General features: G+C 54.7%; 3 protein-coding genes across 4 annotated transcripts in view; 2 read left to right on the forward strand and 1 right to left on the reverse strand.

Moving 5' to 3' along the window:
- Window positions 1–3,001, forward strand: part of CUNH7orf50 (chromosome unknown C7orf50 homolog) — a 103,794-nt gene extending 100,793 nt beyond the window's left edge. The window contains exons 4-5 of the mRNA XM_042686784.1: window positions 1,618–1,699; window positions 2,313–3,001. Coding sequence (XP_042542718.1) covers window positions 1,618–1,699; window positions 2,313–2,492 — 262 coding nt within the window. The 3' untranslated portion in view covers window positions 2,493–3,001. The remainder of the gene's footprint in view (window positions 1–1,617; window positions 1,700–2,312) is intronic.
- Window positions 3,002–4,437: 1,436 nt separating this feature from the next.
- Window positions 4,438–9,158, reverse strand: LOC122113826 (cytochrome P450 2W1). Its single transcript, XM_042686943.1, has 9 exons — window positions 8,976–9,158; window positions 8,144–8,306; window positions 7,876–8,025; window positions 7,620–7,777; window positions 6,046–6,213; window positions 5,661–5,799; window positions 5,379–5,563; window positions 4,887–5,028; window positions 4,438–4,777 (listed from the first exon to the last, which is right to left on the reverse strand). The coding sequence occupies exons 1-9, from the start codon at window positions 9,156–9,158 to the stop codon at window positions 4,566–4,568; spliced, it is 1,500 nt and encodes a 499-aa protein (XP_042542877.1). The 3' UTR covers window positions 4,438–4,565.
- A 4,387-nt stretch (window positions 9,159–13,545) lies between these two features.
- Window positions 13,546–17,972, forward strand: LOC122113767 (cytochrome c oxidase assembly protein COX19). 2 transcript variants are annotated; one of them, XM_042686851.1, is made up of 3 exons: window positions 14,030–14,198; window positions 15,129–15,240; window positions 17,261–17,972. In XM_042686851.1, exons 1-3 carry the CDS (start codon window positions 14,117–14,119, stop codon window positions 17,337–17,339), a joined length of 273 nt encoding a protein of 90 aa, XP_042542785.1. In that variant the 5' UTR covers window positions 14,030–14,116; the 3' UTR covers window positions 17,340–17,972. The 2 variants fall into 2 exon arrangements, with proteins under 2 accessions (XP_042542786.1, XP_042542785.1); XM_042686852.1 differs by lacking the exon at window positions 15,129–15,240 and having other exon boundaries at window positions 13,546–14,198; window positions 17,261–17,348.
- The last annotated feature ends 5,949 nt before the right edge of the window (window positions 17,973–23,921 follow it).

Genomic DNA, 23,921 nt, shown 5'->3' on the forward strand with positions numbered 1-23,921 from the left:
TTGAGGGTGACTTGGAGCAGGTGTTGCTAGGCCTGAAGTGCCAGCGAGACATGGGAGCAAACAGATTTCTGTGCACAGGCTCAGATGCCGGAGCAAGCCTCCAGTCCTGGAACCCACTGGAAGCTCAGCCCATGGCAGCTGGGCCTCAGAGCCACATGCCATGTGGCTAGCCCTGCCCTTGTAGGACCAGCATTGTTTCTGAGTGGGCTGGGCCTGGTCCTGGCTGCACCCGCCTTTGTCCTCCCTGGAGTATTGACACATCCTCATCTTCCTCCAAATCTGTGTGGGTTCCAGCCCCCCATTCTGTGGAGCCTCTCCCTACATCCCAGAGATGGCCATGCTCAGCCCCACTGTGCCAGGCTGGGGCACCACCACCATCTTCAGAGCTGAGCTGCAGTTACCACCCTGAGGGACTGGAAGAAAAGTCCAGTGGAATGTTCAGATGGAATATTCTAGATTGCAACTGGCCTGGGTGGGTGAACCAGTCAGGTGCTATTAGAGGACAGAAAGTAGCCACAGTGATTTCAGTGGGGACAGTTTATTGTAAAGGACAGCTGGAGCCTAGTGTAGCGATGCGTGGCCTTAACCCCAGCTACTCAGAAGACTGAGATTGGAAGGCTCAAGGCTCGACAGTCAAAAAGTTAGCAAGACTCCATCTCAACAAGTAAGTCAGGTTTTGTGGCATGGGTCTGTAATTCCAGCTACATGAGGGGCTGTAGGTAGGAAGATCACAGTCTGAGGTTGGCTCTTAGCTAGAAAATAAAGCAAAAAAGGGATGAGAGCCGGACTCAAGTGATAGAGCACCTGCCCAGTGAGTATGAGGCCGGGAAGTGTGGCTGAAGGCCCACTCCGTTTTCCTAGGATCAGCAGTGAGGGGCTCTGCACAGAGATGGTTTAGACCAGTCCCTGGCTCAGAGGCCAGGGTTCCTGTGGGCATTGGTAACTTCCTGGAGCCACCTGCCTGCCACCCCGTCAGGCCATCCTTGTATCAGGACCCCCCCTTCCATTCCCACTGTCCCACGTGGCCCTCTTAATCCTGCATGCTCTACCAACCCCCCCACCCCCCAGTTGCTCTCCCAGCCCTTCCTCACTCTTCAGCATCTCTCGGGTGAACAGGGCCACAGGCAACACCTGTGGAGCCGTCCAGGCAGGTGACACCAGGCATTCAGGCCTGACACAGAGGCCTGTTCAGGCTGTAATGGAGGCCAATCTCGGGGCCAACCTGGGTGGATGTCCCTTGTCTCTGCCCCCACGTCAGCAGGAAGCCCTCTCCTCACTGTCCATCTCACAATCCAGAGGCATTGTGGCCCTGCCCTCACACGCCCTGGGCCCGAGGGAGCAGGAAAGGCCGTGGCCTCTCCTGCCATAGATGCTGCTCAAAGGATGGCTGGTGCAGGAGATCAGGAGTCTTGCGGTGGCGTCCTCTAGTTTTTCAGTCCTGCTCCAGCAGATGTGGGCACCACAGAGGGTGGGAGGTCCCATGCGAGCGTGCTGAGGTGGCCCTGAGCCTGAGCCAGACTTGTCCCATGACGCAGTCCCCTTGGGTGGGGAGGAGTCCCATGCCACGCACAGCCCCTGGGATCTTTGTCCAGTCTGAGATCAACCCTGCTCCCCCAGGTGGGCCCGGAAGGACGCGAGCTGGAGATTCCAGAAGACAAGGCAGACCTGGCTGCTGCTGCACATGTACGACAGGGACAAGGTCCGTGTGCCGTGGCGGTGGGTGGGTCTCCCACGCAGCAAGGGCCAGGCACATGGTCTGGCTCAGCTGCAGCAGCAGGGAAGGACTGTCCTGGAGGTTCTGTGTGGTTTGGTGCCAAGTCTTTCCATGTTGGACACACCAGGACCCTGCTCCCAGCCACACAGCCCAGGTGCGCACGCACACACACACGCGCGCGCGCGCACACACACACACACACACACAATATCTCAAGGCACCTGCCTGTGCCCACGTGCAGAGCCAAGTGCCTGCTCTGGAGGGCCATGGTTCTATAGATTGAGATAGTGTTGTTGTTGTTTGTTTTGTCCATTGAGGATCTTGAACTCTGGGCCTAGGCACTGTCCCTCAGCTCTTCAGCTCAAGGAGAGCGCTCTACCACTTGTGCCACAACGCCACTTCCAGCCTTTTGGTAGTTAATTAGAGATAGGAGTCTCACAGACTTTCCTGCATGGATTCGCTTCAAATCATGATTCTCAGTTTTCAGCCTGCTAAGTAGCTAGGAGTGAGCCACCAGGGCTGGGCCTGGCATCTTGTCTGTCCCCTGTAGGGTCCCTGTGGAGGCCCCACCAGCTGAAATGTTCCTCTTCTCCCTCAGGTTCCTGACGAGCATTTCTCTACCCTGCTGGCCTACCTGGAGGGGCTCAAAGGCCAGGCCAGGGAGCTGACCGTCCAGAAGGCTGAGGCCCAGATGCAGGAGTTGGATGAAGCGAGCAAGGATGCTGCTCTGCTGGAGAAGGCTGGGCGCCTCCGGCAGGTGTTACAACTACTCTCCTAGCAGACGGATGGGGGCTTGGACGCCACCGGCAACCCTCAGGGGGCACTGACCATCTCCCTCAGGGTGCTGTGGGAACAAAGAGGCCACCGGCAGGTCAGCTGCACAGGTCTGAGGCTGCCCAAAGCCATGGGCTATTTTCAGAGAGTCTCTGAACCCTCAGTAAGGTATGGGTCTTTGCATAGCACATGAGTCCCACCACATGGCCCTAATTCCAGGACATGGCCATTGAGCAAAGTCTGTTGTTTTGTTTTGTTTTTTAACTAGCAACATCTTAAAAACTGGCCAGTGGCTGGCCCTCTAAGCCAGCCAGAGCTCCACTTTGGGGTGTGGGGTTCACCAAGTTGGCCCTGAGTGTTTGGTCCAGAGACCCTCCAGCACAGCTGACCACAGCACTGTCCCCTGCCTCACATCCAGTCCCTGCCTGGCTTCCCGGAATTCCTGTGGTGGGGAACCTGAGCTGCCTGGCCACGTTTACAATAAAAGCGGCCAAGGCCTTGCTCTGTAGCTCACACACTCTCTCCTGGGTCAGCATCAGCCTTAGCCGTGGCCTCCCCAGGGTGGAGGCCGGCTTCATAGGGACATTTCTAGCCACCTGCACTGACTGACCACTGCTCCAGGCTACCTTCTCCAGCAAGGGTTGTCTCTCTGTGTTCCCCACAGAGCACGGCCCATAGCTCAGGGTGAACAGGGTATACAACCAATTGGGTGGCTGGCAGGGAGGCTGATGTGGCCAAGGTGCTGGCCAGGGCCAGTGGGGCTGAGGCCAGGCCAACCCACCCCCAGGCCTTGGGCCTAAGGGTGCCTCCTAGTGGTTCAGTAAGAGCAGGCCATGCCTTGCCACAAAGCAGGCCACTCAGGCCACAGCTGCCAGCTTGGGGGGACAGCCCCTGGCCCAGGCAGAGGGTCCTTAGCCACCTCTACTACCCTCGGGCATCCCGCCACAAATGTCACCACTACCAGGTGCCAGTGGCTCACGCCTGTGATCCTAGCTATGCAGGAGGCTGAGATCTGAGCATCATGGTTTAAAGCCAGCCCAGCTGTGAGACTTAACCTCCAATTAACTACCAAAAAAGCTGGAAGTGGCACTGTGGCTCAAGTGGTAGAGCTCTAGCCTTGAGCAAAAGAAGCTCAGGGACAGCACGCAGGCCCTGAGTTCAAGCCGCAGGACCAGTAAAAAAAATAAACCAGAGGTAGAGTTGTGACTTAGTGGTAGAGAACCAGCTTGAGTGGAAAAGCTAAAGGAAAGGATAGTGCCAAGGCTCTGATTTCAAGCCCATCACAGGTACACAAATGCATGTACACACATACCAACAACAAAGGCAAGGTGACCAAGAGCCTGCTGTGGCCTATCCCATGGCTGGCCTCTGCTCTGAGTGTAGGGTTAAAGGACTGGCTCAGGGCCTCTGTTCCTCACATGCCACCTGCATCCCTGGCTCTGAGGAGGCCAGCAGGGACACCCCTCCCCCCTTTCCAGGGGTCAGGGTCTCCTCCCCTAGCAGCCATGCCCCTGTGGGTGCCTTCACCCTGTGCTGGCTTGTAGCACTGCTGATGTCTAAGCCTCAGTCCTGCGGATGCTGGTGAAGCTTACAAGCCCTGCTGGTGACCCATTTCACAGATGGTGAACTGAGGTCCGGATGGAAGAGTTCTTCCCCAGGTCCCAGCACATCCAGGCAGATCAGAGGTGGTGAGTGGGTGGGCCTGGTGAATCCTGCCCTGCCAGGAGCTGTATGAATGGATGTTGCATGTAGGGTGCACTGGGAAGCTGCAGGGGAGGCAGCTGAGATATAGGAACCCAAGGTGTGTCTGAGGTGCAGGTCCAGGTGGGAAGCCTGGACATTGCTAAGGTCTTGGGTGGGAGTTGAGGGAACAGGCCAGTTGTCTGCCTTGGGGCCTGGATAGTGGAGAAGAGGTCTGTGGTATTTAAGGTATGGGAGCCTGGGAAGAATTTGAGGCCTTGGAATACTCAGCCTGTGCTGGCTGTGGGCAAGGTGGGGGCCCCAAGCAAGGGGCTACCACACCACATTACCAGGGGTATCCTGGGCTGTGGAAAGCCAGAGTATGGAGGAGGGTACCCTAGTGCTTCCCCTGTTGGATCGGCCTGGCCCGGGGCAGCACTCGCAGGGCCTGGGCTGGTGGCCTCATGGTGAAGGCTGGAGTGGGCTCAGTGTTGAGAGCATCAGGGCTGATGCCTGGCGGGGGCAGCAGCTGGAACCGCTGCAGCAGGCCTGCAAACAGCTGGAAGAGTTCCATCTTGGCCAGGCTCTCTCCAATGCAGACTCGGCGCCCTGTGTGGGAAATGGAGCTAGGCAGGCGAATGCCAGGCTGGCTACTGGAGGGGAAGGGAGAGCAGGGGGCACAGACAGAGCTGACAGCTAGGAGCCACAGCCTGGGTACCTGTAGAGAAAGGCAGGAAGGCTGCCCGCTTCACAAAGCGACCTTCCGAGTCCAGGAAGTGCCCTGGGTTGAACTGGCCTGGCGTCTCCCACTGCGTCTTGTCCAGGAGCACAGAGGTCAGTAAGGGGATCACGGGCGTGCCCTGAGGGCAGGGGTCCCAGTCTGAGTTGCAGAGGCTCCTGGAGCCAGGAGGAGCCAGCTACCCCCACCTGCTGTTATGCTTAGCCCTTGTCAGGTGGCACCCAGGCACTCACCTGGCCACAGCACACAGTGAAAGCCCCCCCAGAAGCAATGGACCCCCCCCCCCAGGAAACAGACAGCCAAGAGCCCCTGGGGACAGAGAGGGAACCCAATCTCTGGCTCTGACACTCCTTGCTTCCAACAAAGGAGAGCTGGCGTCCATCCCTGAGACTCAGACATCTTGGGGTCCCAAGGCCCCACCACCCCAAGTGGGAGGGAAGGCATGAGCCGGTCCCCCCCACCAGTCCTCACCTTGGGGAGCAGATAGCCACACAGCTTCACGCAGCTGGATGTACAGCGGGCTACATGGGGCAGGAGGGTGATGAACCGCTGGGCCTCGTGCAGCACGGCGCAGGTGTAGGGCAGCACCTGCTGGTCCTCTGGCCGGGGTGGCCGCCCAGGGCCCAGCACACGGTCCAGTTCCTCCTGTACTTGGTCTGGGCCAGAGGGCAAGAGCTATGTCTCTAGGAGCTCCAGATCCTACCCTAAGTCCCACCCACCGGGGAGGACTGGCTGGCCACGGGCGGACCTCACCTTGCACACCTGGGTGCTTGGCCATCAGGAGCATGGCCCACTGCAGCGTGGCCGATGTGGTCTCGGTGCCAGCCATGAGCATGTCCAACATGCAGGCTAGGACATTGGCCTCATCAAATAGGCCCTCCTGGTCATCCCCCTATGTGGCAGGTGGGCAGGGTGTGGCTGGAGGTCTGGCGTCCATCCCCACCCAATAACCACCCCAGCTCTGGGCCCTGATGGGTGCATGGGTGGCAGGCCGGGTGGGATTGATGGTGTCAGTGTCTGCTGAGCACCCACTCATCTCCCTGTGCCCAGGGCCTGGAGCTGGAAATGAGACAGGGCAGACAAAGACCTCTCCCCCCAGCCCCACCTCCCTGGGCAGAGCCACAGGCCTTGGCCGCACCTGGCCCTGCTGGATCAGAGCATCCATGTAGCTTTTCACAGAGCCACACCAGTCCCTCTGACGCTCATCCAGAAAGATCTTTAGAATGGCCTGCACCTCCTTGATCTTGCGCAGGACGGGTCGATGCAGCTGAAGCAGGGCACCCAGCCAGGGGAAGATGTTAAACATCTGATTGGAGGACAGGGTGGTGGAATGGGGTGAGGAGCAAGCCCTGTGAGGGAACCAGTCACCAGGGACAGGTCCAGGGCCTTTGCCCAGGGCTCTGGCTGCTGTGCTGGTGCCGTGCTGGCTATGGCCACTAGAGGACACTGGGACCCAGGGATTCACGAAGGAGCTGGGTGGCTTTGTGTGAATCTCAGCAGCTGCACCCTACCATGGATTGCTAAAGTAGGAGGGAAGAGGGACTGGTGGCATGGATGGGCCCACATTTGCTGCCGGTCATCTCTAAGACCCCCACACCTCGCAGGGAGAGAAGCAAGGTGGGCTCAGCACCAGCAGTTGCTCAGTAAATCCCAACTGCCATTCTGCTGACCCCGTGGGAAATCTCACGTGGCACCCACAGAAGGAAGCAGCTGTTTCACTGGCTGGAGCTGCCCAGAAGAACCACAGCTGCTCCCAGCCAGAGCTCTGGGCTTGCGTGGCTCGGCCTGGTGCTCTCTGAGGCTGCAGCCCTGTCTGGCCTTAATGCATACGCCACATGCCTGGGACGCTAGGCCAAAACCAGACCTAAGTTTAGGGGCAGCATAGTAAACGCAGGACACAGTGATGCCAAACTCACCTGTTAGCCCAATGAGCTCCCTTCCCATAGCTTAGTGCACTCCTCCTCTCCACAGCTTAACATGCTCCCTTCCTAGGCAACACTAGACCCATTTATTAAAGGCAGTAAATAATCAGCCTCCAACCCCCTTTACCTTGGGATGGCTCTTCTCTGGGGTAACTACCACCATATAAGGCAATAAGAGCCCCTTAGACTGACCTTCAGGTCTGGGCAGCTGCAGGACCCTTGTCTACAATTTGTGCAGCAGCCCCTGGCCCTCATGTCCACACCAGGGTCTCTACCTCCTAACCCCTTCTAGCCCCTCCTAAACCTCCTAGGTAATACAGGTCACCCCAGACAATAGCCAGAGCTTCTCCCTTGTAAGAAGGGGTCTTGCCAGCCCCTTTCCCAGCAACAAACCCTTCTTTGTTCTCGGTGCCTGGATGTCTGCGTGGTTCTCTGGCAAAGTCCACTCTAACATCACCCCTCTGGATGTCAGAACTGGGTTTTGTGACAGCTGTGTTATGAATGACCAATGAAGAGTGCAGGAGAGGAAGAGACCCTCTTCCCCTGTTATGTCTAGTACTGGTGCGTATGTGTGGAGAAAATGGGGGGCCGTTGCTCCAGAGTGCACGTCTGGCCTGATGTTCCAAATCAAATCAAAGGACAGCAGGTTTGACCACAGGGCTAATGACTGGGGTGGGAAACTATGAGATGTCCTTGCAGTACTGGTCTCTTATAGTCCAGAGACAGGGCCCCCTCCGCAGCTTTTTTTTTGGGGGGGGGGGCCTACTGTGGCAGGACAGTGGCCTCTTACCTGTACACTGGCTGAACCCATGAGAACCATGACCTCATCAATGAGACCCAGCAGGGACACAAACATAGGGTCCTGGTACTTGAACCTCTGGCCAAAGAGGAGCGTGAAGGTGATGTTGGAAGGCGCCCAGCCTAGCTGGGCCAGGGGAAAGGGCCGGCCTGGGGAGGGGAAGACAAGCGTCAGGTGGGGAGGGGGTCCATGGAAAGATGTCCAGCCCCAGCTCGCCTCCATAGCTGTCCAGCCCCAGCTCGCTCACCTCCATAGCTGTCCAGCTGCTCCGTGAGACACGCCAGCTCCTGCAGCACCTTGTCGGCCATGGACCCCTGTCCCACGCCCAGACCATGCAGCGCACGGACAGTGAACTGCCGGGCTGCCCTCCAGCGCCCCCCAGAGGAGAAGAAGATACCTGCAGGTAGTCAGCGTGTTCCCCTCTTGTGATGGGAAAGAGCCCCTGGGCACCTATCCTGCCTGGACCAGCCTAGGAAAGCCAGGCCCCTCCCCACCTGGCGGGGAAATGCACCTACCCCCGCCTTGCTGGATGAGCTGAAAGATAGGAATGGGTGGTCTGTCAGCCAAGTCCTGCCCAGTTCCCACCAGGGCCTCCTTCACCGCCTCGTAGCCCGTCAGCACTACGGTTTTCTGGAGTCCCAGGTGGACAGTGAACACCGGACCATAGCATTCTGAAAGCTGGTGGGGAGCAGGCAGGGCTGAGCCAGGAACCCCCATCCCAACCCTCCCACATCCATGACCCACCTCGGGTCTCCATTTAGCCAGCAGCAGCCCTCAGCTCACAGTAAAGACAGGCAGATGGAAGCCGGGCGCTGGTGGCTCACGCCTGTAATCCTAGCTACTCAGGAGGCTGAGATCTGAGGATCGCGGTTCAAAGCCAGCCCGGGCAGGAGAGACCGTGAGACTCCTATCTCCAATAAACCACCAGAAAACCGGAAGTGGCGCTGTAGCTCAAGTGGTAGAGCGCTCGCCTTGAGCTGAAGAGCTGAGGGACAGCGCCCAGGCCCAGAGTTCAAGCCCCACGACCGACAAAAAAAAAAAAAAAAGACAGGCAGATGGAAGCAGTGTGTGTGCCCTGAGCCACCCTCCCCTAGGGGTCAGCCTGGTACAGCAGTTAGGCAAAGCCCAGCCCAGGACTTGTCTCTGCCCCCAGCCCGCCAAGGGATGAGGAGCACAGTGGATGCCCCAGAGGATGCTGCTGTTTAATTTGTTAGCTTCTAGGCCACAACCAGGAGCAACTGCTTTTGGAAACCTATAATTCTCCCTAAAGGCCCTCTACTCCAGGCAGCCCAACATGCCTGCCACCCGTGGACAGCCTTGGCTGTACCGTGGGGCTGCCGGACCTACCTCCATCAGCCACCGGTCTTGTTGGGACACCCGCAGCAAGTTCAGGTTCCCCACGATGGGCAGTGGACAGGGTCCAGGGGGCCATCGTGGGGCTGGAGAGGGGTCCTGGCCAGAGGCACTGAGTAGCCACCAGAACCCCACAACCAGCAGCAGCCCCCCAAGCCCTAAGACTAACAGGGCCATGCCCTCAGCGGACAGGGAGGCCCCAGCTCCCCGGGGCCCCGTCAGCCCTGCACCTTATAGCTGCCCTCCCCAGGGTGTGCCGCACCCCACCCACCCTACCACCCTGAGAATGTGGAACGAGCAGTTTACAGGGGCCCCAGCCGACCATGGCTTAAAGTGACAGGCTGTTCAGAATGTGGAGTTGGCTTCATGGCAGGGGGCCCCCTTGAGCTGCAGAGGCTTGGTGGGGGGGCGGGTCCGAGGGCCGCCTGGGGCCAGGCCACCAGGATGCCTGTGTCCCCACAATGTGTGCCAGGCCCTAAGGACACAGCGCCCTGGCTGTCCTATCCTTGACTTCAGACCTGCCAGTTCTGCATGGTGTCTCCACCGGAGTGGGACTGGGGTCGTAGCTCTGAGGAGGGGGATCTCATTACTCTTTCAACTCTGAGCCTCCCGCAGAGGGATTCTAGGGGTGGCAGGTTCAGAGGATACCATGTACCACACATGGAACAGTTCTCCAATCGATGCCACCCCCGCCCCCCAGCCACCCTTTCCCCCTTCCTCGCCATCCTGGAAGGCCCCAATCCCCAGGTCTGCAGAGGGGCAGCAATGCCATCTGGTGGCCATGCTTGCCAATGCAAGCTCAGCAGGAGCTGCCCTTGGCGTAAGGCTTTCTCCCCTGCCCCGCCCCCCCTCCCCGCCCTTTTTCTTTTTTGGTCAGTAATGGGACTTGAACTCAGGGCCTAGACACTGTCCCTGTTCAAGGCTAGCACAGTACCACTTTGAACCACAGTACCACTTCCAGTTTTCTGGTGGTTAATTGGAAGTAAGAGTCTCACAGCCTTTCTTGGCCGGGTTGGCTTTGAACTGTGATCCTCAGATCTCAGCCTCCTGTAGCTAGGCATGAGCCACCAGCACCCAGCTCTGGTGTGGGCTTTCAAGGGCTGCCACTTGGCAGGGGCAAGGGTCACTGCTATCCCAGGCATGGACAGAACAGGACAAGGAGCTTCTGCCAGCTGCCCAGAGGGGCGACCCTTCAGACTTCAGCCAGGTTGGGCAGGCTTGCTCAGCAGCAGGTAGCAGCTTTATAGCCCTATCTGCCCCCCAGTTATAACCTCCAAGCCCTTGTTGCTGGGCTGAGGAGGCAGCACACTGGGAAAGTGCTGGGAGGGGCTGGTGGCTGTTGGCAGCAGAAGTGGCTGGGCCTGATTCACACCACCTGCCCCAACATGAGGCAGAGTCCTGTCCCCCAGCAGGGGCCCCTTACTGGGGGGCTGGCTCCCAGGGGATCATCCACACCCAGCAGGGGCCCCTTACTGGGGGGCTGGCTCCCAGGGGATCATCCACACCCAGCAGGGGCCCCTTACTGGGGGGCTGGCTCCCAGGGGATCATCCACACCCAGCAGGGGCCCCTTACTGGGGGGCTGGCTCCCAGGGGATCATCCACACCCAGCAGGGGCCCCTTACTGGGGGGCTGGCTCCCAGGGGATCATCCACACCCAGCAGGGGCCCCTTACTGGGGGGCTGGCTCCCAGGGGATCATCCACACCCAGCAGGGGCCCCTTACTGGGGGGCTGGCTCCCAGGGGATCATCCACACCCAGCAGAAGTACAGAGCCCAGCCCTTGTCCCTCCCAGTTCTCAGTCCCCTCAATCGGCTATGAGAGGAAAACCAGCTTTGGCTGTGCATCTGTGAAGGATGCTCACATCCTGCGACCTATGTGGATGGTGACGCTGCTGGGTGACTGCCGAGAGAGCGCCCTGGCATCATCCTCACCTGTGCAGTTTTGTTTTGCTTTGCTTTTTGTCAGTTGTAGGGCTTGAAGTCAGGGTCTGGGCTGAGCTTTTTTTGTTCATGGCACCACTTCCAGTTTTCTGGTGGTTTATTGAGGATAAGAGTCTCATGGACTTTCCTGCCTGGGCTGGATTTGAACTCTAATCCTCAGATTTCAGCCTCCTGAGTAGCTAGGATTAATGGCGGGAGCCACCAGTGCCAGGCTCCATGAGTTTCTTTGTCGTTCCTTTACTGCCCAGTACCAAGACAGCTACTTCACATCCAAGATGAGCTCCTGCCTGCCCTGGGAAGTCCACTTAACTACTTCAGGAAGCACTTATTTATTTGCTTCTGTGTGTGTGTGTGTGCGTGTGCCATGCACATGCACACATGTGTGTTCCGGTCCTGGGGCTTGAACTCAGGAGTGTTGTCTCTTAGCTTTTTGCCCTCAAGGTCAAGGTTTTACCACTCGAGCCACTGCTCCACTTCCAGGGTTTTTTGCTTGTTAATTTGGGGATAAATGTCTTCTGGATTTGGGGATAAACTTCTTCCGGATTTTCCTGCCCAGGCTGGTTTCAAACCTTGATCTTCAGACTTCTGCCTCCTGAGTAGCTAGGATTTATAGGCATGAGTTATCTGGCTCTTTAACATATTCTTGCTCAGCTCTCCAGAGCATAATAATCATTTGGGCCAGTGTTCAAGGTCAGAGGAGAGAGTTACTCTTCTTTCTATGAGTTGCAGCTCAGGGAAGGAGTGTGAAGCTTATATAATAAGCTAACTAAGGAGTGCTGTGTGCTTTTAATCGAGCTATTCCCCAATGCAGTGTTGAGCTATGAATCACTGTCTCCTATTCCCTGTAATGTATTCTCTCTGACTTCTGCAAGTTCCCTTCCCATTTCTTTTTTTTTCTTTTTTATTGTCTTGTCGGTCATGGGGCTTAAACTCTGGGCCTGGATGCTGTCCCTCAGCTCTTCAGCTCAAGGCTAGCGCTCTACCACTTGAGCCACAGCGCCACTTCTGGTTTTCTGGTGGTTTATTGGAGATAATAGTCTCTCGGACTTTCCTGCCCGGCTGGTTTTGAACCAAGATCCTCAGATCTCAGGCTCCTGAGTAGCTAGGATTACAGGCATGAGCCACCAGCGCCTGGTCCCTTCCCACTTCTTGTATCTGTGAATTGCAAAAAAAAAAAAAAAATCCCCACCCCAAGCTGGGTGCTGGTGGCTCACATCTGTAATCCTAGCTATTCGGGAGCCTGAGACCTGAGGATCGAGGTTCCAGTTTCAACCTGGGCAGGAAAGTCCATGAGACTCTTACCTCCAATTAACCTCCAAAAGCCAGAAGTGAGTAGAGTACCAGCTTTGAGAGAAAAAGCTAAAGGACAGTGCCCAGGCCCTGAGTTCAAGCCCCATTACTGTCACACACACACCACACACACACAAATAGACACACAGCTGTATAGCTGATGTAGAGCAATAATCATTTGTCAAGTAATGGGCAATTAAAAATGGCTGCTAGCTCCCAGTGATTGTCCTCTACTGCCTCCTGGGTCTCTTGGAGCTGTGAGACAAAGACAGAGGCAATAACCTCAGGGGACAAGGCTGTCCCCGAACAGCTGAGCAATGTGATCAAGTTGAAAGGGTTCTTTGGCTGGGAAATAAAAGATTCTACTGTTCATGGCCCTGAACACATTAATGAATAACCAGCATGTGGCCTCTGCTTCTGTCTGCAAGGTCATTTGTGCAGAAGGAGTAGGTAGGTACAAGTTTCCTTTTGTACTTGAAAGTGGGCCCAGAGCCCCAGACCATACACAATACACACACACACACACACACCCCAAACACACACACACACACACCCCAAACACACCCCAAAACAGAAACCGACTAATGGACTTTCCATTGAACCCTTCCTATGGGCCTCAGGGGTGAGGTCCCCTCTGCTGGGCAGTCCCCAAATATTTGCTAGTAGCTTTGGGCACACAGAGCCCAATCCAGCCTTGGGCCCAGAAGTCCAGTAGTGCACACTGCTGGTCTAGCAAAGGGAGTGCTGGAAGCTTCTAGAGGAGGAGCACTCTGTCAGGCTTGAAGAGGGGCAGACTCTGGCACGGCGGGTTGACTCCTCTAGGTGGATCAGGAAGGAGTGGGATTCACAGCAGAATCTTAAGGCCTTTGACTCCTCTGGGACATCTAAGGAATCTGTCTCCATCTCCCAGCTGAAAGTTGTGTCCGGTGGCACAGAGATAGGAAGAGGATCTACCACTGTCTTCAATCCCATCCTCTGCTGTGGCCATACAACAGCCATGTAAATGCCAGGGACCTTACAGTAGGATACCCCCTCTCCCCTCAAAAAAAAAAATCCAATACCTAAGAATGTAACCCTTTGAAATCCAGTGAGCCAGGTGTGGTGGGACACACTTAAAATCTCAGCATTTAGGAGGCTGGGGCAGGAGGATTGAGAGCTCCAGGCCAGCCTGGGATACAATAGTGCAAACTAAAAACAATAACAAAAAGCCAGGTAGCAGTGGCTCACACCTGTTATCCTAGCTACTCAGGAGGCTGAGATCTGAGGATCAGGAGTCCATGAGACCCATTTCCAATTGACCACCAAAAAGCCAGGTTTCAGTGGTGGTTTGTTTCAATGAGTGGATCATTAGGTGTGTCCTAACATGGCAGAGTCTTTATAAAATAAACACTCAGACAGAAGTCCACATGGCAAATGGAGACTGAGGTGGTGTCTTAGATTCTACCAGTCAAGGAGGGACCAGACCCCAGAAACTGGGAGAGAAGCCTAGGACAGGCTCCCAGGAGGGATTCTACCCCTCCTTTGGTGGTCCTGAGGTTTGAACTCAGTGCCTTGAACTTGCCAGGCAGGCACTCTACCACTGGGCCACAAGTCCGGGCCTGCAGCTCAGGCGTCTACTAACCATGGGAGAATGCAATGAACGTGCGATTGTAGCCCAGGCCGGCCTCCAGTTCTCAATGCTCCGGCCTCCACTTCCCAAGTCAGGCATAGAAGGCGGGGCTTCGTCTCAGGGCAAGCGAGCCACCGAACTCACCGCGCCGAGAAACTTCCAGCGGAGGCGGGGCCTGCGCGGCGGGAGTGGGCGTGCCGCTCGACGTGCTCGGCACTCCCCAGGGCCTACTCGGCATTCGGCCGGCCGCCCTGCGTCCGTCGCTCTTGGAGCTTGCTGTTCGAGCATCGCAGTCATGTCGACCGCCATGAATTTCGGGACCAAGAGTTTCCAGCCGCGGCCCCCAGACAAGGGCAGCTTCCCGCTGGATCACTTCGGTGAGGACAGGACGCCGGTGGGCAGGGTTGCTTTCTGCGGTTCACAGAACAGGTGTCGGGAGAGTAGCGCTGGGCGTGAGGGGCGGGGCCTGGGCGGAGGCTCCGACGAGGGGTCAGAAGCTTTGGCGCGCGAGGGGCGGGGCTAACGCTTGGGGGCGTGTCCAGTGCTGGTGGGGAGGGTCTAATGCCTGGGGGCGTGTCCAGTGTTGGAGGGGCGGGGCCTGGATGCAGGCTCTCTGGAGGGATGTAGGAGGGTGGGGGCTCAGTGGGTCTGGAGCTTGAGGTGCGTTTCCTGTGAGGTTCTCACCACCTTCCTTAAACTGACTCTCCAAGTAAGAATGACAGGAAAGGGACAGGGAAGGGCAGTGGCTCACACCTGTAATCCTACCTCCTCAGGAGGCTAAGATCTGAGTATCTCCATTCAAAGCCCGGGCAGGAAAATCTGTGATGTTCTTATCTCCAGTTAACCACCAAAAAGCCAGAAATGGAACTTTAGCTTAGCTGGTAGAGTACTAACAGTACTAACAGCACTTAACAGCTCCCAGGCCCTGAGTTCAAGCTCCAGGTTGTGTGTGTGTCGCACTCGCGCGCACACGAAAAAGAATAGGAGGAATCAGGCATGGTGGCTTTTGCCTGAAGTCCTAACTATTCAGGTTGAAATTTGAACTGCAATAGTTAAAAGCCAGCCTGGACAGGAAAGTCTGTGAGGTTCATCTCCAGTTAACCATCAGAAAGCTGGAAGTGGAGCTGTGGCTCAAGTAGTAGAGCACTGGTTTTGAGCAATAAAACTAAGGGACATTAACTAGGCCCTGAGTTCAAGCCTGGCAGTACTGGCACCAGAAAAAAGGAGGAACAGTGGTATCATTCTTAAGCTGCTGTGATTACAGGTCCCATTTTCACCTTAAAAACAAGATTCTGTTTCCATTCTAGGTGAATGTAAACACTTTAAAGAGAAATTCATGAAGTGTCTCTATAACAATAAATTTGAAAATGCTGCGTGCAGAAATGAATCAAAAGAATACTTAGAGTGCAGAATGGAAAGGCAAGTACAAGCTAACAATTATGATTTCAGCTTTTTTCCAGAGTCTTTTTTTTTTTTCCTTTCCAAACAGAAGCCATTATGGTATGCATTATTCGGGCTTGAGGTTAGTTTGTATTTTTCAGAACTGTAGATGTTTGCTAGTGGCATTTTGAACTTGTTCTAGAAGCTGTTTGGCAGCCTTGGAGACCTTTCTGTTGAGAGGTACCGTTACACATGATTGTGTTCCTCAAAGCACCTGCTTTCCAAACTTGGGTGCTGCTAACCTGTCATTATAAGGTTTCAGAGTCATAGTCAGAAAACTGCTGACTGAGTGGAGAGATGTGAGACTATAGCTTGATTTCTTTCATAATCTCAGACTATAAAAATACACACTGTGTTGCTTGGTTTTTCTGGGAGCTATTGGAATATGGCAGTGATGAAAGACGAATGGTTCTACCTGCCTTGCCCAGAGTTCATGTTAAATAAAACAAGAAAAACGGGGATTTAGGGCTGGGAATGTGACTGAAGGGTAGAGTGATTGCCTGGCATGCATGAAGCCCTGGATTTGATTCCTCGGTACCACATAAACAGAAAAAGTTCTAAGTGGCACTGTGGCTCAAGTGGTAGATGTTAGCCTTGAGCAAAAGTAGCTCAAGGACAGCGCCCAGACCCTGAGTTCAAGCCCCAGGACTGGCAAAAAAAAAGAGAGAGAGAGAAGAAAGAAAGAAAGAAAGACTGGGATTCAGAGAGCTTTCCTTGAAAATAAGAACTATGCTAATCCTGGGCTGGGAAGGTGGCTCAGTAGTAGAGCGCTTGCCTTGCATGCTCGAGGCCCTGGGTTCGATTCCTCAGCACCACATAAGCAAAAAAAAAAAAAAAAAAAAAGCCAGAAGTGGTAGAGCCGGTAGTGCTCAAGTGGTAGAGCACTAGCCTTGAGCTGAAGAGCTGAGGGACAGCCCAGGCCCAGAGTTCAGCCCCCACGACCGGACCCAAAAAAAAAAAACAAAAAACTATGCTAATCCTTACTGGGAAGAAGCTTGTAACCCAGAAGCGCTTCATGGTGGTCAGAGCTTGCTTTTGATTTTTCTCTTTTGAGGCCATAATCAGCTTATAGAGGAATTTAGTTTCTGCACAGTTGTCTGCTAAGGCAGGTTTTTTTTGTTTTGTTTTATTCTTTTATGCCAGTATTGGGGCTTGAAATTGGGGGTTCTACCATTTGAGCCACACCTCCACTTCTGACTTTCTGCTGCTTAATTGGTGATAAGAGTTTCATGGACTTTCTGGCCCCAGCTGGCTTCGAACTGCAATCCTCAGATGTCAGCCTCCTCAGTGGGATTATAGGAGGTGTAAGCCTCGCAGGTTCCTGGTGTGGGTGTGGACATCTTTGCAGATCATTTTCCATTGCTTAACCAAATCCTAGAGGCTGATGTGAAACGCCATTGGCTGGTGGCATTCTAAGGCCCCCTTCCCCATAAGCAGCCCTCTTCTCCCTGCACTTGTGAGCAGGCCAGGTAAGGGCCCATACCACACTGGGCTCTCATGTCCATGGTTTTACCTAAGCCAGAAGGAGGTGGGCACCACCGGTGGGGAGAAGGTGACAGCCACCTAGGGTGTATCAGGGAACCAGGAGTGGCCCTGGCGGGCATGACGAAGGAGCTCTTTCACAGTTACTAAGCTATGTGTCTTGCTCCTCATGAACACTTTTGTAAAGGCCTGGTGACCAGAGGTATGGTCGTGAACTACTCATGTGTCTGCCCCAACATTTAGGGTGCTAGGTGTCCTGCTTTGTCCCCTTCTCTCCCAGCCTTGGACCCTCCTGGGTCCCAGGTTCCATGTATAGCCCTGTGGACACCCAGTGGTGTCCAGGCCCTGAGTGTCTGCTTGTGTGCTGGGGAGGGCGGGCTGCAGAGAGGCCCCAGTGTGGCTGGGTGGGCACAGCCAGAGGGGGCAGCCAACCTGCCTCTCTCCAGGACAGTGCGGGTACCAGGAGCCCCTTGCTCTACTCTGCCCTCCATGGTGACAGCTTCCATGTCTCTTGCAGGCAACTCATGGCTCAGGAGCCACTGGAAAAGCTGGGCTTTGGAGACTTGAAGGACAGGAAGACGGAGGCCAAGAACTAATTTTCATGAGAAGTTGACTATATCGGTGTCCATGGCGTCCAGAGCAGAGCACGTGGTCCTGTGGCCTGCAGCTGACAGGGGTCCTGATGCTCCCTAGGGAGCCACCAAGGCATCTCTCTGGGGACTCCCTTCAGTCCCTGTCCTGTCATACCCACGTTCTCCTCCAGTGGCTCTTCTTTATATCACGTGTGTCGCAGGGTCCTGGGGCTCCTGGCAGAGGCAGGAGCACTAGAGGGGTGTCCCACTCAGAGTGGCGGTCACCCCACAACGCAGTGTCCTGTCTGCCTGGCCCAGCGTGCTCATCATGCTCCCACGCCAGCCTACCACCCTCCTCCTGGAAGGGTGCCCTCTTCTGTGCCAGCCCCCTTTATACTCCTGGGATTTGAACTTGGATTCGTGCTTGTTAGGCCGGCACTTTACCTCTTGAACTACTCCACAGCCCTTTTTTGCTTGAATTATTTTTTAGGTAGGGTCTGGCAATTTTGCCCAGGGCTGGCTTTGGCCAGCGACCCTCCCATCTCAGCCTCTCGAATAGTTGGGACTACAGGCATGTACCACCATAGCTGGCTCATTTTCCTCTTTTCCTTGCCCCCCCCCCCCCCCAGGCCCATCTTAAATCTGGAATAGGAAGTGGAAAAATGACACTTGGGTTTTTTTGTTTTGTTTTTGCTGGTCCTGGGGCCTGAACTGAAGGCCTGGGTGCTGTCCTTAAGTTCTTTTGCTCAAGGCTAGTGATCTACCACTTGAGCCACAGCATCACTTCTAGTTTTCTGGTGGTTAATTGGAGATAACAGTCTTACAGACTTTCCTGCCTGGACTGACTTTGAACCGTGATCCTCAGATCTTATCCTCTTGAGTAACTATGATTATAGGTATGAGCCACTCGTGCCCAACTGATACTTGGGTTTTGATATATCTGCTTAATATTTTGTTGTGTCTGGCCGACACCAAGCATCCATAAGCAAAGGATTATTTTCTAACCTGTATCATTGTGTATTTATAAAATGACTGCACACTTGGTTCCTATCACTTACATGTCATACCCTGAGTTGTTAGTAGATTTGGAATTAGGCTGTTCATTGTCTTTCCATTTTTCACTCTGTCATAGCAACCCCCCATTTCTGTACTACATGATGGCTGTGTTAAGTAGTAATCTCAGGTACCAACCAGTACTGAGCAGTGTTCTTAGCCCAGGCGGTTTTCAGTGGCCTGAGGGCTGTCTTAATGCTAGGGCAGGATATGGGGGGAGTATCATTGCTGTGTGCCTGAGTTCAAAGCCACAGATCTACTAATCCCAGGAATGGGCCTGTGTACTCTCAGACTTGCCCCTTCCCAGGCCTGGCAGGCCCATAGGCCGCAGGGGGGAGGGAGCAGGCTGGTGGTCTGTCTTCAAGCCTATGAGTACTTGCAACCTGGGAAGCTTCCTAGGTCCCTGCTGTCTTAGGCCCAGGCCCTTTTGGTGATAGGCTTTGTTAAACCCCTCAAGTACTTCCTGTGGCTAGGTCTGTTTCCTTGGGTTCACTGCTCCACGTGGCTGGGGCAGTGTTTGATCTGTGGCTTCCCAATACACAGCAGATTGGGCATGCTATTGATTAATGGTCTCATTAGTTTCCCATCAACCAATCAGCCGTAAGAGCTGGGTGTGGTTCACGCCCAGCTATAACCCCAGCTCTCTGGAGGTAGCTGTAGGAAGATTACAAATTCAAGACTTAAGTAGCAAGACAGTCTCCAAACAAAAGGCCCTGATGCAAGTGGAAATAATTGAATGGCAGGTCAGCAGGGAAGGGGATAGCTTTTCCTTATTCATTTGCCTTGTGTAGAAGACACCTGGGTCAGAATGCCCAGTGTGACAGCCACCATCATGATCGTGGCTGCTGACAGATCAGATCCACTGAAGTGGATCCACAAGATAAGCCTGAAGAGCTCCCAGTGCACATGGCCACCACCAGGACAGCTTTACTGAGGTGTCCCCCACACCACTCCGGGGACAGAGTGTTGCCTGCCCGGGGGGATGAGCAGTGGGGAAATGGTATCCCAGCTGAGGGTGCACCACACGGCAGGCACACGACTCCTCAGCTGGCAGGCCTAAAGGACCAGGGGACGGCTGGGAGCAGTGAGGCCCAGGGCCTGGTCAGTCAGCGACCCTGGGACAGACTTGGATGCCAAAGGCCTACAGGTTAGCCTGGTGTGGCCAGGGGCCACATCTGCCCTCTGTGGGCAAATGTTCTGTCGTGTGAAGTTATTTTGAAATAAAATGTTGCAAGTGTTTTTTGTAGGGAAGGTCCTGTGTGCATGGGCTCCTCTCATTTCAAAATAGCCGGCGAGGCTCTCAGCAGTCCCAGAAAGGGGGCACAGCGCCACCACCTGGCCATCTGCGTCCCTGCACTGGAGCACAGCTGTTGCAGGCAGAACCAAGCCCACAACCCCACCCCTGAGGAGGCTGAGGCAGGAGGCCAGCTTGGGTTGTGGATAAATAATACATCACAGCGCCTGCGCATCCCTGTGTTCTCCAGGGTATACCAGGAGTAGCCATGGTTGACACCTGGGCCTATGGTCCCCTTCCCAGAAGGGCATGAGTAATCAGAGGCCAGCCCGGCCCCTGTCCCAGGAATGCTAGTGAACATGTGTCATCATGCATGCAAGTCACGTCAGGATGGCTACCCTTGGTGCCCTGTGTCTGCTGTGGCGGCTGGATGGGAGCATGGGACCTGGGCATCTGAAGGGATTTGGGGACATGGTCCTCCAGGAAGCTCAGGAGCCCACTCCCTCCGCTGCCAGCTGCCGGAGGCACTGTGCCCCTGGGTTGCAGTTCCACTGTTTTCATCCAAACCAAGGAGCAGCTCATACCACAGCTTGTTTCCCATGCCTGCTGCCCCAGGCAGCCCACAGCAGCCCCACTGGCTACTCCCCCTCTGACTCCATCTGTGGACCCTGATGGTTGGAGGGTTACAGCCTTGGGGACACTGTTCTGTCCTGCACACACCCAGATGTGGGGAACAGCACTGGTCCCCAAGCTTGGCTAGGAGGGTTCCTGGGATCTAAGGGTCCTAAGGTCCACTGCGGTGGGCCCCACTCCCTCCGAGACAGCAGAGCTCCTGGCAGCTGGTGGCTTCATTGTCCATCTTCTCTGCACTCCTCCCCCCCCCCCCCCCCAGTCACATGCAACTTCTAAGGACTGAGTCTTGGTTTTACCAAACCAAGGGCCTCTCCCTTCGCCAGCTCAGCAAGTGCTCTGCCACCTGAGCCACACTCCAAGCCTGCCACCCCATTTTGTTTCTGTTTTGTTTTCAGGTACAGTATTATTAGCTCTGCTGAGGCTGGACTTGATCATCCTGCCTTTGCTTCCCAAGGAACTGAGATTACAGTTGTGCACCACCACACTTGGCTCAGGACCAAATTTTACCTCTAATATTAAAAAAAATACAACTTTATTGTTAAGGTGTTAGAGTGGTTGCCATTTCATAAGTCACGTAATGAGTACTTTTTTTGTTGTTGTTGTTATCAGTCGTGGGGCTTGAACTCTGGGCCTGGGCACTGTCCCTGAGCTCTTTAGCTCAAGGTGAGCATTCTACCACTTGAGCCACAGCGCCACTTCAGGTTTTCTGGTGGTTAGTTGGAGATAAGAGTCTCATGGACTTTCCTGCCCAGGCTAGCTTTGAACCATGATCCTCAGATCTCAGCCTCCTGAGTAGTTAGGATTACAGGCGTGAGCCACTGGTACCCAGCAATGAATACATTTCTTTTTTTGGAAAATGTCACCTCTTCCTTTGCTTCAGTATTATTTTTGTAATCCTTGGTACTGCAGCTTGCTAACAAATGACTCCCCCCCCCCAAAAAAAAAGTACTTAGAAGATGGTGACAGGAAATTTAAACCATCCACCACAGCGTGCCAGTCCCAGTCCCCAAAGCATTATCTATCTGGTGATCTACACAAATGTGGAGAGATGCTGGCCACTGCTCAGCAAATTGTTGGTACAGAATAGTCTGTGGCTCTTCCTCTCTTGCGTTTTATGGCTCTAGTTTATAACTAGCATGTATCATTTTTATAGAAACAAAAGAGTCGTTAGTTTAAAGAAGCTCATTGTGTTGACTTGTACTTTTATAACCCCTCTAAGTTAGATGCCTGTGGTAATATCATATTACATCTGACGCCCATTGTATGTGCTGTTCGGGGTATAGACAGACAGTGTGGACACTTCTGGTTGGGACACATGAAGTGGTGCTGGAATGCAGGACCCTGGAGAAGGCCTGGCCCTCAAGGCCTCTGTCCACCACGGGCTTCCTTCTGTCTCCTATCCTGGAAATGGGATCTCAGCACCTAGTGCTCGCATTAAATCTGCTATCAAGATGAATATCTTTTTTGTTGTTGTTGGGTCATGAGGCTTGAACTCTGGGCCTGGGCGCTGTCCCTCAGCTCTTCAGCTCAAGACTAGTGTTCTACCACTTGAGTCACAGTGCCACTTCCGGTTTTCTAGTGGCTTATTGGAGATAAAGAGTCTTATGGACTTTCCTGCCTGGACTGGCTTTGAACTGTGATCCTCAGATCTCAGCCTCCTGAGTAGCTAGGATTACAGGTGTGAGCTACCAGTGCCCAGCTAAGATTAATATCTTAATGGGTGAGAATGCAGGGATTTTTATTATTGCCAGCGACATGACAGCCACTGAGCAAGTGACTGTCATAATCCTGCAGGTTTACCGCCTCTTCTACAGGAGACAAATCAAATCTCACAGCTCTGGGCTCACAAGGTTGATGAAGCAGAGTGCTGGAGGGCAGAGGTGGCTCCTGGGCAGAAGGTCTGAGCTGGCATTGGCACCCGTGATCAGCTGCTTCCATGGGCACCTGTCCTGCTGCAGGGCCCAGTCATGTTCCCCACCAAGTTTGATTAGGGAAGAGGGGCGTCCGAGGCCCCTAGCCCACCTGGGCACCCTGGCCAGTGGCACCAGCCCAGGCCGGAGGAGGGGCATGTGGTCTTCCTTGCTGATGGCAGGAAATGAGGGGGTCAAGGCTCAGCTGCCCCTTCCTGGAGTGAGGCCAGGGCTCCATGATGTCCTTCCCTTGTCTGCCTGGGTTTGCTGTGATTGGCACTAATGGCAGTTTCTCTGTATTTTGGAGGGGTCTCTGGCCTTTCTGGTTTGAGCTTTTGCTCTCTGAGTAGGTGCTCTACTACTTGAGCCATACCTCCAGTCCTGTTTTGATACTAGGGTTTGAACTCAGGGCCTTGCACTTGCAAGGCTGGTGCTCTACCACCAGCTTTTTGCAGTTTCCTTTGAACAGACAGCCTTACAGATTTTTCCAGCCAGGCTGACCTTAGCCTGCAATACTCTAGATCTTTCTTGGCCTCCTGAATAGCTAGGATTATAGCCATGAGCCCATGGCTCTGGCTTCTTGTTTTTGTTTGGTTTGGGGTTTTTTTGCCAGTCCTAGGGCTTAAACTCAGGGCCTGAGCACTGTCCCTGAGCTGCTTTTGCTCAAGGCTAGCACTCTGCCACTTGAGCCACAGTGCCACTTCCAGCTTTTTCTGTGTATGTGGTTCTGAGGAATTGAACCCAGGGTTTCATGCATGCTAGGCAAGCCACTCTACCACTCAGCCACATTCCCAGCCCCTGGCTTCTTCTTCTTCTTTTTTGTATCCCACCAGGGTTGTTTTTCTGGAGCAGGCCCCTCTTACCAGGCCCCTTATCCTGGCCTTTCTCAGGTGCTATAGCTGCCAAGGCAGGCTTTTTCTACCTCTCCTTGGCTGGGCCTTGCACCACACCCTATTCTGGCCAGAGAAGGACCCACCCCTGGGGCAAAGGACAAAAGGACAAAGGGGGGGGAGGGGCATTGTGGCAGGCCAAAGTCTTGTGGTGCAGGCAGCTGAGATAAAGAGGTGGTAGGGGCAGCCATGCCCAGGAACTGAGCTGCCAGGCCATGGGAAGGTGGGAGAGAAACCTCCAAGCCCTACCCCAGATACCCCACCAGGCAATGCATGGAAGCCTGGGCATGCGCAGTGCTGTCAAGCGGCCCCTGCCTGGAGGAGCTGGGCACACCACTATGGGGACACACCTATGTGTGTGCCATGGCCTAGGGCAGCCACTTGGCTCTGCCACCAGGAACCCCTGAGAACTCTAGCCCCTGGAGTCTGGGTGAGGAGCACAGGGAGGGGCCAGTCTGGCAGTAGCTGTGGAGGGAAGAAGAGATCTCCCCCAACCCTTGAATGGGAACCCAGTTCAGAGACCAAAGAACCACCCATCTATCCCCTTTGCCGCAGCCCCTGTGAAAGCAAGTCCAGAGCTTTCTGTCACCCCTGGTCATAGGTTTACATGACCAGTAGAGAATGTTTAACAGGGCTGCTGCCCTGAACAGCCTGGGGTGAAGGCAGATACAGAGCAGAAGCTGAGCGTCTAGGCTGGATGGGTGTGGGTGGGTGCGGGGAGGGGACAAGACCTGGCAGTGAGGCGTCCCCTCACACAGATGGCCAGGGAGTAAACCTCCCCAACAGGCAGGGGCTCAGTGACGGCTTTAAACTTCGTAGGGCCCTTGCTGCAGTGTTCTAGGAAGTTAAAACAGAAAGAAATGTGTTCCCCTCACCTGCCAGCCAT

This window comes from Dipodomys spectabilis, unplaced genomic scaffold (genome assembly GCF_019054845.1).
Source record: "Dipodomys spectabilis isolate Male_0828 unplaced genomic scaffold, ASM1905484v1 ptg000098l, whole genome shotgun sequence".
NCBI lineage: Eukaryota > Metazoa > Chordata > Mammalia > Rodentia > Heteromyidae > Dipodomys > Dipodomys spectabilis.

Coding starts and splice junctions, on each gene's coding strand:
- LOC122113826 (XM_042686943.1), bottom strand. CDS start 9,158: ATGGCCCTGTTAGTCTTAGGGCTTGGGGGGCTGCTGCTGGTTGTGGGG. Junction 5,800..6,045: donor CTCTGATCCAGCAGGGCCAG/GTGCGGCCAAGG, acceptor CCTGCCACATAG/GGGGATGACCAGGAGGGCCT. Junction 4,778..4,886: donor CTTCCTGCCTTTCTCTACAG/GTACCCAGGCTG, acceptor TTTCCCACACAG/GGCGCCGAGTCTGCATTGGA.
- LOC122113767 (XM_042686852.1), top strand. CDS start 13,835: ATGGGAGAATGCAATGAACGTGCGATTGTAGCCCAGGCCGGCCTCCAG. Junction 14,199..17,260: donor CTTCCCGCTGGATCACTTCG/GTGAGGACAGGA, acceptor TGTCTCTTGCAG/GCAACTCATGGCTCAGGAGC.